Source organism: Lycium barbarum, chromosome 7, assembly GCF_019175385.1.
Source record: "Lycium barbarum isolate Lr01 chromosome 7, ASM1917538v2, whole genome shotgun sequence".
NCBI classification, from domain to species: Eukaryota; Viridiplantae; Streptophyta; class Magnoliopsida; order Solanales; family Solanaceae; genus Lycium; species Lycium barbarum.
Window position 1 is genome coordinate 117,118,824 of NC_083343.1, and position 14,944 is coordinate 117,133,767.

Below are 14,944 nucleotides of genomic sequence, written 5' to 3' on the forward strand. Positions count from 1 at the left end.
TTGAGAGTTTTGGAGCGGAAAATTTGAGATGAAATAATGAAAAGGTAAAATTTAAACTTTTGTAGAGAAGGTAAAATCGCCATCATTACCTTGGGAAACAACGAGAAAATGAAGGGCATGGTAACAACCACGTGCCCCACGTCTGACTTCGTCATTTAATGCGAGTTTTTTCAACTTCTGCGATTATGCCACGTACCCATCACTTCAATGGGCCACGATCTAACGTCAGTTACAACGTTTCCTATTCTGCGATAAGAAGATTCAAATGTCTAATCAAGGGAAGATTGATGAAAATCGGCAAGACAATTTCTCGGGAACATCTTTGTGATGAACCCGAAAAACTGAGGGACTGTCTGTATGGGTAAAAAATTGCACTTAACATGTGGACCAACATGTAGTCAACACGTGTTAGTTTATATAATGACGTAGAGAGATCAGATGGTAATGCGAAGCAAAACATTTATGGAAAGGTAGCTGATACCGACGATGTGGTCAACGAAGGGAGCATCAACGGAAACAATACACAAGACCCTCTTGATTGCGCATTAAATATAGTTAATACAGCAACGTCAAAACGGTTTCTAATGACCAGAGTCAAGGAATTTAATGACAATCATTAATTCAACAATTAATGATTGTCATTACATGCATATAACGGGAAGGACACCAAATAGGACCAGATACCTATAAATAAGACTTTCACTTGTATATCTAGGCAGCCAATACTGACTGAAAAATACACTATTATTGATTATTCTCTGCTTATTATCATTATCATTATTCTTTTATCATCAATTTCTTATTCATTCCGGGGAACGAAGTAATCTATCACGGTTGTTCATCTACAATTGGCATAAGTTTACTTTTTTCTTTTATTTACTTATTATTTATTAACCTTTAAATAAATTGCATGTGTTAATTCTAATATCTGTTTTAAATTACTACCAACTGTAATTAACTTTAGAACAAATTCAATTATTTGGATAAAATACGAATTCTGACTAAACAGGAACATGTAACGCAAGGAAGTTAGATTTGAAACGCACAGAGAAAGCAGTCTTTATATATAATGATGCATCTTTGTTACCGAAGATCTCCACAACGTTGTAACAAGTTGACCCTTTGAGGTGTTTCCTCAAAGTTTATGATTAATAACATCTATCTTAATAGAATGGCTTTGACATAGGGAAATTTGGGTTGACACAATATGATTATTAATCAGTCAATAATCTAAACAATTTAAAGCTTGATATAGTCATTCTTGATCATCCACTCCATACTCCAATGGTTGTTGACATTTTTGAGTGTCCAATAAGCCCAACCAAATGTTGCACGTCCGAACACCTCCAATTGCGCCTTGGCAAATTTTTGGTAATCCTCCTTTGTTGCATCTCTAACTTGCCATTCAGCAACCCATTCCCCTGAAAAATATTTAATGTAGTTTAAGATATCAATTAACACATAGTTCTTTCGAGAGATAAATCCATCATATTTGTATCCGAAAGATAGATAACAAATTTATATTCATACATTACAAATTACCATACAAATATCTCTTCTATTTTATATTACTGATCTCTTGAGTCTTAAGTCTTAACATAAATATATCTCATGTGGTATGTGTCATGTAATTAGAAAAACATTTATAACGGGTGATATAACCAATGAACCTGAAAATTTTGTTAGAAATATATATAGGATATATTCTCTGTATTTCAACTTATGTGACACGCTTTTCTTATTAGACCGTTCAAAAAAAGAGTGACACATTTATATACTTGAAAATAATTTATCTTTAATCTTTTTATTTTACCCTGAAGGAGAAGTTTTAGCCACACAAATGCCATGAAATGTTTATGGCCACAAGTTTCAAATGTCATGTAGCTACACAAATATTATAACATATTTAAGACCACAAATTTCAAATTTTCTCCAGTTATTTAAACTCTGTGCCGAGTTAAATTGAGTCACATAAATTGAAACAAAGGAGTATACATGATAATATGAGTTTGTGTAACTTTAAATTAAATTACGAGAAGGGTCACATCTTGTAACAGTCAGTTAATATACATTTTTTTGCACGGATTGGCCTTCAAAGGTGCTGGTCTTTAAGTTTTGCCCCTCAAATTTCTAGTCTTTATTTTTTGCCGATCGCCTAAAATACCCTGAGGTTCTGGGTTCGAACCCCGACTCAATAATAATAATAATAATAATAATAATAATCTCAAGGAAGTGTTTCGTAGGCAAAATTAGGCCTATTCGGGCAAAAGTTAGGTCTTAAGGTTTTTTTTTCCTTGAGGCAAAACTCTCCCTTGCGATTTTTTTAATTTAATTTTTGACTGAGCGGAGTTCGAACCCGCAACCCAGAAATTTTAGGCGAAGGGAAAAAAATCAAAGATTTTCAATTTGATGGGCAAAAATCAAAGACCATCCCGAAATAAGGGCATTCCTACGAATTGCCCGTTAATATATGGGATTACATCTTAAGCGACAACCCCCCACCCCTTCTTTCCCCCCGCCAAACCAAAGAAAAATAAAAAAGATGATCTGACTTGCAAAATTAATTAGAATGTACTAAAGAAAATTAGGATCCAAATTTATTCTATTTGACGGATGAAGGGACTATATGTGTTAGTGTCATGTAATCAATGAGGGAATTAAGTAGTAGTAAAACTTAACGTAAAGAGAAAAAGAAAACATACCAACAAAAGTGAGAGGACCATGAGATTGGGTGACAGTATTGAGCTCAGCAGAACGGTTAGTGTTGACAAAATCAAAATTTTGCTGGACAGACATGTTGTCAAACATGCTAGAGAAAAGGTTGTAGTAATGAACATCAATTACAGATCCCTTTAAGCCACTGGCAAATGTCAAAAGTTCAGTTGAATCTGCAGGTCCTAATCTGTTGGACATAACTACATATGCTGTCGAAGAATGTTTACGGACTGCGTTGTATCCAGCTTGGTAGTATTTTTTTACCATGTCTAATGTAACTTCAGGTGCTAGTGGCTCATTGATTAATTCCACTGCATATAGGCTTGGATTCTTGGCATACCTATAATGCATGAACAAGAAAAGAAGAAAATGAATAAGATTAGTCTTTCTAAAGAATTTTAACTTCTGTAAAAGAAATTGAAGAATGAACCTAAATAGTTGTTCATCCAATTGCTTAAACTACAAATAGGTGTATAATCAATGTATAATCTATGTATATCGGCTAGGAAAAGTAAACAGTGAATGCGGCTGCTATTTGTGGAAAGACCCCAAAGAAATTTTACATATTAAATCACCTAAATGATCAGAGGTGGATCTTTATATTTAATGTGGTCAACTTTTAAGATTCTTAATATTACTAGATGTTTTAGCAGTTTGTTACATTTATTTATACTTTGTGTCGAATGTTATAGGTTGAGATGAACCCGTAGCCAAAAGGCTACATCGGCCCCTATAAATAACTATATGTAATAGTCCATGAAAAGTACTGTGATTAACAATAATAAAAAAAAAGTTACCTGCTACAACATATTAAACTAGTATAATAAGAAATTCTACACCATCAAGAAAGGTAACTTATTTATACGAACATCAGATCACACGATGATAACTATAATAGTCGACCATGAAAAGTAACTAATGTGACTACCAAATAGGGAAGATAAAACAAGTTACATGCTACATTACTATAGTAAGAAGTTAAAATACACAAATAGATTATCAAGTGATAGCATAATTGTTTAAACGTTATATACTGTCAATATATGCAAATTAATTCTATTGTTATCACCTGGCAGTTAGGAAGTCAATTACTTCAACTGTCTGGTGAATGGTGTCATCAGTTTTTCCCCATTCTATAGTACCATCTCTGTACTCCCAGGGATTTTGAGATCCAGGTGCAGCATGCAGATCTATTATTACTTTAAGTCCATATTTCCTGCATAAAATTTCACTTTCAATTAAAACCTAATATAGCATCAAGCGTGCCAGCTTATTATGGATATAACTTTATATACTGACAGTGTGAATAATCCTTATACTATCAGTGTACTTTAACGTTATAATAGGTTGTCTACTTTATTTTTAATAGGTAACCTGTTCTGCTTATTATGGACAATTACCAATGTTATTTTTAGGTGATTTAATTATGTAAATACTTTTTACCACTAACAGTAAGCATATAGAGAAAATAATGAAAAATTTGACAGGCAGCCTATCTGCACAGTTCCATTTAAGGCGGCCACCTTTTTAATTTTTAATTTTTTTTTGTGTGCATCCATTTAAGCTTGTAGGTCTCGAATATGAAAATTGAGCTTAAATCAAGTGGGATATTATTGGAGAAGCTTGAAAACACTGACAAAGATGAAGATTGATAGTTCAAGCTATGCAAAAGTTACTTTCAGTGTCGGATCTGTACGTCTGAAACTTCAAATATACGTGTTTGAAATTTGTCCTTGACAAGCCAAACTCCGAGCAAAATATCAGAAGTTTACCCTTGGCAACCCAAACTTTAAGCATAAAAGTCGGAAACTTATATTGCCAAACTTCAAACAGAAATTTTGCAACTTGGGTACGTATATCTGAAGTTGGTTACGAAGTGACTAAATTTGACAATTTTATACATTGTGGCTATATCTTAAATTGTGATCCTGAAATCGGCTATCAGTGCAAATGTATACCTGGCCCAAAGAAAGGCATTGTCTAAGGCTTGCAATGAGCCTCCAACATAGGGCTTTGGGGGTGTTGGGTCACTAGCAATCCACCATCCAACTGGAATTCTCACTGCATTCAGTCCATTGCTTTTTATGAAACTGAAATCTTCTTCTACTATAAATGTGTTCCAGTGTTCCTGTGAAATGAATATATGTTTTTTCAAATTTAAATACAGTTAAAATTATATTATTTTTAAATATAGTCAAATATTTCTATAACTGCATCGTTTGTCCGGATATTCTTCAACTGCTATAGCGAATTGAACTGGTATTACAGAGCACATATATATAATATAACATAACATAACATAAAAAATTCGGTTAAAAAAAAAAAGAAACCGTTACAGTGAAATGTTAGAGGATGGTTATTATAGAGAGGACTGATATATAAACGTGTCATGTGAGGAGCAAGGATATCGGAAGGGGGTCGTCAAAAAATTATACTAGTACTATATATAAGGTCAAAATGATTATTTAGGTTTATGCAGTAGATGTTGAATCCCCTTGACTTCTTTATATGAAATATATATTTTGAAAATTTTTTTGGCTCTGCCACTAAATTTTCAAGCATATTAAAAGAGAAAGGTGTACATACTCTCATAACTTGTGCTGCCATGATTGGACCATAGCCATTAGTTATTTGAAAGTCTCCGTCAAGCTTTCCACTAGTTTTCATGATGAAAACAGAGGGATCATCATCACCCCATCCTCCATTTCCTCCATTATGATCAGCTGTTACAAGCTCCTCTGTTTTTACCTGCAGCTTAATAGCAATTTTTAGTGTTACTTTCCAAGGCTAGCTTTAGAATATACAATACACTTATAATACATACTTAAAGGCCATAATTAATTACTCTATGCTCATTGTTTGTGCAGTTTCGAAGTTATTATTGGAAAAAGAAAGAAGATTTAGTAGAGCTTGATATGCTTCGAGATAGATATAAGAAAAGAAAAAAATTCGCTCATTTGTGTCAATAAGATGTGAACTTGGTATAACAAGGTGATTCTTGTTCTTTGATCACGTTTTCTTCACATTTTTCAAAGTTGTTTGAATTATAACTTGTCATGATTTATATTACTTTTTATGTAGTTTCTAAATATATAAATCTTTTTACAAATTTGAAAAATCTATGTTAAAATTTACGGTCATAGTTATATAATTTAACCCCATGCTCCGAAAAAGTTCATATAAATTAAAAAGAAGAAAGTGTATCTTTTTCTTAAAAAAGCCTCGCACAACTTGTGACGGTTGTATGAGACACAACATAAAGTTTCTGAAACATATAAATGGATCAACTTGTTTTTTGGAAAACAATATTCCATAGGAGATATTTTCATTGCCAATAGCAGCATTCACTTAGTGGATGAAGTCCACTAACGTTATCTATCATATGGACCTGTGAAAGCACTTGTGGTACCAAATATTTGGTCCAAAGTGAGCCTCCCTGAAAAATAGCTTACTAGTTACTACCACAACTATTGAATTGTTAGTAGCTGAGTAGGACAGTTAGTTAGCTGACTAGGACAGTTAGTTAGAGGTTGTTAGAGAGTGATGATTAAGAAGTTAGTGGGAGTTTTAAAAGTTAGTTAATTTGTTAATTGCACATGTGAAGTGCACATCTACAGGCTGTATACATAAGGTGTATATCACCTTCATTTTGATATATCAGAAAAATATCTTCTCTTCTCTCTTCCTTCTTCCACACGACTTGAACCAATGTAATTGTATCTCAAGTTCTACATGAAAATCAGTCTTCCATGACTGAATTTAACATGGTATCAAAGCGGGTAACACGATCAAACTGATAAGAAAAGGAAGAAATAAGAACAAGATACAGAAAAACACAAATTCAAATTTGAAGCTCGAATTCAGCCATTAATGGCGATGACAGAAGACTCAGCAGCAGTCAATGAAGTAACAGCCTTAGATCACAATCATCCACCCTATCTCCAAGTTTCAGATGCACTAGGTGTCGTACTTATACCGATGAAACTCAAAGGGCCAGAAAACTACGCCTTATGGAGCAGGTCGATGAAGTTAGCACTTGGGGGAAAAGGAAAGCTTGGATTCATTCATGGAACATGTGTGAAGGCTTCATACAAAGGAGCATTAGAAGAACAATGGGAGAAATGCAATACGATTATTGTATCATGGATTGCAAGCACAGTTACAAGCGAATTACTACCTGGAATAATGTATGCTTCAAATGCGAAGAAAATCTGGTTGAATTTTACTGAGAAATTTGATAGAAGTGATCTAACTAGGTCATATCATGTATGGACTGAGATTGCATCTTTGAAGCAAGGTGCAGACTCAATAACTCATTACCATTCCAAATTGACAGACTTGTGGGCTGAACTTGATGTGATGATTCCATCACCTGGTTGTGAGTGTAGAGCATCTGCTGAGTATGTAGTACATTTGAAGTCTCAGAGATTGTTGCAATTTCTAATGGGATTAAATGAAAGTTATGGAACTATAAGAAGTAATATACTTGCTAGGAAGCCAGTTATAACTGTTAATGAGGCATATGCTATAGCAGCACAAGAAGAAAGTCAAAGAACTCTAGGTGTAATGGACAAAACTAGAGAAGCATCGACTCTGCTAGCTGGTAGAACACAGAACTTCAAGCCTAAAAGGTTTAGTGCTTGTGAAGTGTGTGATTTCAGAAATCATCCTACAAAAATGCTATAGATTGGTGGGATATCTAGCTGATTTCAAAAGCACAAGGAAAGGGAATGATGAATACAAGCAGGGAAATGGTAATTTCAGGCAGGGAAATGATAATTTCAGGCCTATTGGAGACAACAGACCAGCTGCTCTTTTCACTAAAGAAGCAGAGGCAATAACAACTAGTGGAGGAGCCATTACTGTGAATCATCTCTCTGAGGAGTAATACAATGATCTACTAGACAGAATGGACAGAACAGGAATAGGAAATTGTGCTGCAAACATGGCAAGTATTACTACATTTTTAACAGAAGCAGGTTGTGATTATGAGTGGATAGTAGATAGTGGAGCAACAGACCATATCACACCTAGTAAAGAGCTTTTGCATGCTATTAGAAAGTTAGAAGATCATAGTAAAAAGTTGATTACAAGTGCCAACAGGAAGTAAATGTCATATAGAAGGTGTAGGGAGTGCACAAATTTTGGAGAGACGTGAACTGAAAAAAGTAATACATGTGCCAAACTTCAAGTTCAATTTATTGTCAGTGTCCAAGCTGACTAGGGAACTTGGTTGTTAAGTGTCTTTTTAACCAGATTTTTTCTTATTTCAGGAACTTTATACTGGCAAGGTGATGGGGATTGGTAAAGAAAGGGATGGCCTGTACATATTAAGAAGACATGCAGTTCCACCTATAATAAATTCTGCAGTATCCAATAATAGAAGCACTGATAGGAAGCTATGGCACTTGAGGCTTGGACATACATCAATCAAGACTTAGAACATATCAAGTCACTTCAGAACCTCACCAATAAGGATGTACAACATACATGTGAGATTTGTCCTTTGGCCAAACAATGTAGGTTAAAATTTCCTAACAGTGACAATACTTCTAGTCATGCTTTTGAATTGGTGCATGTTGATGTATGGGGTCCTTATAGAAAGGCCACACATGATAAGAAATACTATTTTGTGACAATACTTGATGATTGTAGTAGATACACATGGATATGTTTGATACATTAAAAATGTGAAGTGATTGTTGTCCTTAAAGATTTCTTGATATTAGTTAAGAATCAGTTTTCCTTGTCTGTAAAAACCTTGAGATCATATAATGGAATTGAGTTTTTCAATTCTTCATGCAATGAATTGTTTAATTATAATGGTATTGTGCATCAAAGTAGTTGTTCTTATACTCCATAACAGAATGGGATAGTGGAGAGAAAACACAGACATATACTAGAAAGGGCAAAGGGCCTTAAGATTTCAGAGTTCTATTCCCATACAATTCTAGGGTGAATGCATCAAAACTGCAATATACCTTATTAACAGGTTTCCAACAGATACTTTTGGAGGAAAATCACCATATGAGATGTTGTTTGGTAAGCAACCAAGCCTAGATCATATCAAAGAATTTGGTTGCTTATGCTATGCTAGCAAGTTGCCAAAGGGGGATAAGTTTGCACCAAGGGCTAGAAAATCAGTACTGGTAGGATATTCAGAGATTCAGAAAGGATACAAACTATATAATTTGGTTGATCATGTATTCTTTGTGAGCAGAGATGTCAGCTTCAGAGAATATCAGTTTCCATATGCCCAACTTCATACTTCCACTTCACAAGACATGTTTGAGTTGTCAGATTTGCCTCATACCACTACTGATGCAACTGAAGTTAATCCCATCATTTTGAAAAATGCTAGTCCTGCTATGGACAGTGTTGATCCTAGTTCTTCACCTTGTCAAGAGATAGAACCAGCCTCACCAGATGGTATACCACCAGTTGCAGACCTGGATCCTGCTATTCATGCACAGGATGATGCAGCCTTACCTATTTTTGACCCTGCACCAGGTTCACCTCTTGCTCCTAGTAATCCTATCCATCCTCTAGATGATCATATAGTTGACCACCCTAGGGGTAATGCTAGACCAGTCAGGGTCTCTAAGCCTCCAACTTGGTTGAATGACTATATCACCACTTCTGCCTTGTCTAATTAGTGTAAGTACCCTATAGCTAGTTCTGTGTCCTATTCTCACTTACCTAACTTTTATCAAGCTTACTTAAGTGCTCTAGCTGCTATAACTGAGCCTAGAACCTTTAAAGAGGCTTCTCTAGATTGCAAATGGGTAGCAGCTATGCAGGATGAAATTTCTGCTTTAGAAGGTAATAGTACCTGGGAGGTTGTAGATTTGCCACCTGGTAAACAAGCCATTGGATCAAAGTGGGTGTCCAAAATAAAGTATAAAGCTGATGGGAGTGTGGATAAGTACAAGGCTAGGCTGGTAGCTAAAGGTTATAATCAGCAAGAAGGATTAGATTATCATGAAACTTTCTCACCTGTTGCAAAGATGGTTACTGTTAGAACTGTGATCAGCATGGCAGCTTCTAGAGATTGTTACTTCAAATGGATGTGAATAATGCCTTTTTACAAGGTGACTTATTTGAAGAAGTCTACATAGCTTTACCTCAAGGTTTTCACAGATAGGGGACACCAAAGTGTGTAAGCTTTTAAAGTCATTATATGACTTAAAACAAGCATCAAGGCAATGTAACATAAAACTATCTAGTGCACAGATGGCAGCTGGATATAGTCAAAGTCCTTTTGATCATTCACTATTCACTAAGCAAGATAGTGATGACATGGTGGTTATACTTGTATATGTTGATGATCTTTTGATCACAGGAAGCAATCAACAAATGATCAAAGCAGCTCAACAGACTTTACACAATAGTTTCAAAGTGAAGGATTTGGGCCAGCTCAAGTACTTCCTAGGCATTGAAGTTATGAGATCACAAAGGGGCATACTACTTAACCAGAGAAAATACACTTGGAGCTTATATCCAATACTGGTTTAAGTGGTGCTAAACCAGCTTCCACACCAATGGAGCTGAATGTCAAGCTTACTACTGCAGAATATGACCCAGTTTTGATCAAGACTGAGGGTCAAAAGATTGATGATCCCTTGTTATCAGATGTTCATGGGTACTAGCAATTGATAGGCAAGCTGATAAACTTGACTATTACAAGACCTAATATTTGTTTTGCAGTTCAAGTACTCAGCAGTTCATGCAACAACCAAAGAGGTCACATTGGGAAGCAGCCTTGAGAGTACTCAGGTATTTGAAGAATGCACCAGGGCAAGGGATTTTGTTGAAAAGGAGTTCAATTACCAATCTTTCAGCATTTTGTGGTTCAGACTAGACAGCCTGTCCAAATACAAGAAGGTCAGTTACAGGGTATGTCATGCAACTTGGAGATTCCTTAATTTCTTGGAAGTCAAAAAAGCAGCATACAGTGAGCAGGAGCTGAATATAGAAGCATGGCAGCTGCAGTAGCTGAGGTTGTTTGGTTAAAGGGACTGTTGAATGATCTGAAGGTCCACATTGATACACCAGTCACACTTTATTGTGACAATGAAGCAGCTATGCAAATAGCCACAAATCCCATATTTCATGAGAGAACAAAGCATATAGAGATTGATTGCCATTTTGTGAGGACTCAAGAAGGGACTGATCAAGCCAAAGTTTGTTGGTTCAAGTTTTAACTGACAGATGTGCTCACTAAAGGTCTTGGAGTTAGTCAGCATCAGTACTTACTTAGTAAGCTTGGGGTGATCAATGTTTTCTCACCACCAGCTTGAGGGGGAGTATTGAATTGTTAATGCTGACTAGGACAGTTAGTTAGAGGTTGTTAGAGAGTGATGATTAAGAAGTTACTGGGAGTTTTAAAAGTTAGTTAGTTTGTTAATTGCACATATGAAGTGCACCTGTATAAATAAAGGGTATCAGAAAAATATCTTCTCTTGTCTCTTCCTTCTTCCACACGACTTGAACCAATGTAATTGTATCTCAAGTTCTACATGAAAATCAATCTTCCATGACTGAATTTAACAACCACCTTATATGTCCGATTGAGTTGGATTTTAGAACTCAATTTTGAATAAATTGATCTATATTATCTTTATCTGGACTTTATAAAAGCATCATTATTAAAATCTTAAAACATTCGCATCACTGTTGTATGGTCAAATCAAGAGAAATATTAGTTAACTTATTTCCACAATGCTGAAAAGTAAAAGATAGTAAGAAAAGATTCGTATCTCTTTTGGCTGTGTGGACCTAAAAGCAGTCAACGTGAATAAAAAGAAAGAAAAGGAGGATGGACGTGTAGCTATATGATCCACACACTGCCAATCCATAACTCAAAGCTAATCCCAATGCCAATACCAATTGGATTGGTTTAGATACTAACGCCCAAAATAACTAGTCCTGATGATGGTTCTTAATGGTTAAAATAATTATACAATCAAATCTCTGACAATATAATAATTATCAGTAAATTCTTACATCTGGTAACGTGGTAAATATATCAACTAAATTGCTAAACATTGTTTTTTCCAATTTGCTAAACATGTTAACTTATAATGATACATGAGTAAAATTTATCAACACAACATGTGTTTATATCCAGAGGCGGATCTAGGATTTGAAAGTGGCGGGTGTCACAATTTTCTTCAATGTACATCTTGGTAGGAACGTGTATTCGGGTCGGGTTCATCTCTTTTTAGTTTATTCGGGTCAAATCAAGAAACAAACATAATTAGCATCTTAAACAAGTAATCACACCCATTAACAACAACAGTAAAATCAACATTTTCACCAAGGGACTTGCATCTCTTATATATATATATATATATATTAAAAAATGAATTTGCACAAGTAAAACAACATCTTCAATAAGGGAATTACACCAATCAAAATAAGAAAAATAATAGAAAAACTCTTCAATAGGTAAATACACCCCATAAGTAAATATAGAATTAGGTAAACTACAAGTTCTAAAAAATAAATCATAAATTTCATGTTTTCCTAAGCAGTGCTTACGAAATTTCCATCACAATTTAACTAGTAAAGTGATTTAAATTGAATTTAACAATTATACAATAGCATAATTTTTTATAATACACTTCCTCCGTCCATTTTTATTTGTCAATTATACTAAAAAATATATGTCTACATTTACTTGTAAGTTATAAAGTTTGAAAAACCAAGACATAATTTACCATTTTATACCTATTTTACCCTTATTATTAGGTACTCCAATTCATTTCTCATTTTTTTTGTTGCTTATTAAGAGTGTCCAAGTCAATTATAGACAAGTAAACATGGACGGAGGGAGAATGAACAAAAGAAATTATTAAAAAAAAATGAATTTTGATCTCAATCCAAAATTCCCATTGAGACCCAAGTTTTTCGATTTAAATACTCACATATTTGAGATTAAGAGAAATGCTTCATTTAAGGGATTTTGAAGTTTCTATTTGTGTGTTCTCGGTAGAGATCACAGATAAAATAATAGAAAAGAGGAAAGGCAATATAAATAATAAAAAAATAGAAAATTAGGGGAGCCGAAAAGGGAATTACTGGTACAAAGTAAGTAAAAAGCACAAAGAAAAACAGGAGTCGAAAAATGTTCAAGATAGATTCAAACTTGTGTCTACCAGCCGTGACACCTTTGTCTAATTTAAGACTGGGGGTGACAGGATCAAATATTTAACCTAATTTAAGCAAATTTCAACATAAGTATATAAAAAAATTATTTATCTAAGGGGTGCCATGCCACCCCCACCCTTTAGGGTGGATCCGCCCCTGTTTATATCAAGTCAATACGTGTATGCTACATATTTGAATATAAAAGTTTTTTACGTTGAACCATGATTAGTTAACATGTGTTCTTACTTCATTAAATCACTTAATTATGATAAATTAAATGGTTTGGTGGGAACATCCTAACAGCATTATCCAAACGTGATTGTATCTCAAGATTATTACAAAGACCAATATTTCAAGAACTCACCTGTAGGAAGAAACCATTTGTTGATTTTATCCGAACACGGCTTGGATCATCTGAATTTCTCACAATCTCGAAAGTCTCTGAAAGGCCAGGTTTGTTTTCCACTGCTACCACATTTCCACTTCCATCAATTCCCACAAATTCTTTGTTAAATACCCTAAAGTTAAAAGTTGTGCTGTTTATCCTCCAAATCTGCAATAAAATAGTGCAATAACCCAGAAATTAGCCCATGTTAATCCGCTAATAATCATTAAAATAAGTTTTTTTTTTTACTCCCTTAGTTATCATGAAGAGTTGAAGCTACAATGTGAGTTTTAATCTTAAAAACAAATACAATATGGCCCAAAGTTACTGAGTTCTACCAATTCGTAAGTAGAACTGTAGCTCCAACCCATGAAGGGTGTAGCTTAATTAATTAAAAAAGGGTGAAAATCATAGTCGATTAAAGTTTTAAATCTCAATAGAGACGAAAAATTGCTAGATGATTTTTTTTTTTTATCTACCTAACTTTTGGTGTAAAGGATCGTGTAATTAAATGATACCTGCATTGGTTGAAGGTGCATATAGCGCAGATAATCGATAGAATAATTGAGGTATACACAAATTAATCCGAACCCCACCATTTATCAAAAGATTAAAAATCTATCTCTGAAATTCTTGAAAGCAAATTAAAGGACACCTACTTTGAATGTTTCCCATCCAGAAGCAGCTGTTCTGTTAGCAACAATAATATTTCCTCCTCCTAATTCAGCACACAAATACTTCCCCACTGTTACTGATTTGAATTGCAGTCCAGTTCCATCCTGCAAAACAAGTTCATATTTTACACTGTCAGTATATGTCAGTCAGTATATAAAGTAAATATGAAAATGAGGTTGTAATAATTAAAGTACCAGAAAATCTTTGTTGGGGATGCCATCAAAAAGAGAAGGTTTAATCCATCCTTCAGTAAAAAGCCAGCCTCCAAGATTAACAGCTTTAACTCTGAAACTAGTGTTGATATCTCTTCCATGTGAAAAACTAATTTTGCAACAAGAAGAGATAATGAACAAGTAGTAGACTACAAGTAATTTCCTTGCACATAATGAATAGGTTGCCATATTTCCTCAATGGAGTAGTATTATTTTTGAGCTGCATGATTCTCTACTTGATAATGCCTTTATATTGCCTTTATATAGATAACATTGTTTGACCATCTAGTTTTAAATAATCTGAACTCAAAATAAAGAATGTGTCAAAATGGATACTATATAAAGTAGGGGTGGGCGTTCGATTTTTCGGTTCGGTTTTATCAAACTTCGATTTGGCTATTTCGGGTTCGGTTTTTTGAAGGTGGACACCAAACACCGAACCAAACTAGTTCGGTTCGGTTCTTTCGGTTTCGGTTTTTTAAAGTTCGGTTCGGTTCGGTTTCGGTTTTTTCAATTCAGTATTTTTAATATAATATTAAAAGCGATTTCATTGACACTAATTCATATTCTCAAAAGCAATAAAACATAAAACTGATAAATTGAAATCAAAATCAAACAAACAGGATACACAAGTACAGAAAACTATAATCATGACATAGGATTACTAGGTGTTATATATATAGCGTAAGAATAATGAAGAAAACACATAAAGGACATACATTAATCCTAAAGAGACATTCTAGTTACCTTTCTTTGTTAAGGATATTTGATTTTTTCAATTGAAGTGGAAAATTAGGGATACAAA

The 14,944-nt window shown here is 34.3% G+C and overlaps 1 protein-coding gene across 1 annotated transcript; it reads right to left on the reverse strand.

Annotated features, from left to right (window-relative positions):
* Positions 1–1,043: 1,043 nt before the first annotated feature.
* Positions 1,044–14,394, reverse strand: LOC132603953 (probable glucan 1,3-beta-glucosidase A). The gene is made up of 8 exons (XM_060317256.1): positions 14,122–14,394; positions 13,912–14,031; positions 13,232–13,420; positions 5,302–5,463; positions 4,674–4,843; positions 3,785–3,931; positions 2,703–3,055; positions 1,044–1,421 (listed from the first exon to the last, which is right to left on the reverse strand). Exons 1-8 carry the CDS (start codon positions 14,326–14,328, stop codon positions 1,240–1,242), a joined length of 1,530 nt encoding a protein of 509 aa, XP_060173239.1. The 5' UTR covers positions 14,329–14,394; the 3' UTR covers positions 1,044–1,239.
* Between the last annotated feature and the right edge of the window lie 550 nt (positions 14,395–14,944).

Excerpts from the sequence above, each read along its gene's own strand:
- LOC132603953 (XM_060317256.1), bottom strand. The coding sequence starts at position 14,328 with ATGGCAACCTATTCATTATGTGCAAGGAAATTACTTGTAGTCTACTAC. Across the intron at positions 13,421-13,911 it reads CTGGATGGGAAACATTCAAA|ATTTGGAGGATAAACAGCAC; the intron begins GTAGGTGTCCTT and ends ATTTTATTGCAG. Across the intron at positions 1,422-2,702 it reads TGGTCCTCTCACTTTTGTTG|GGGAATGGGTTGCTGAATGG; the intron begins GTATGTTTTCTT and ends AATATTTTTCAG.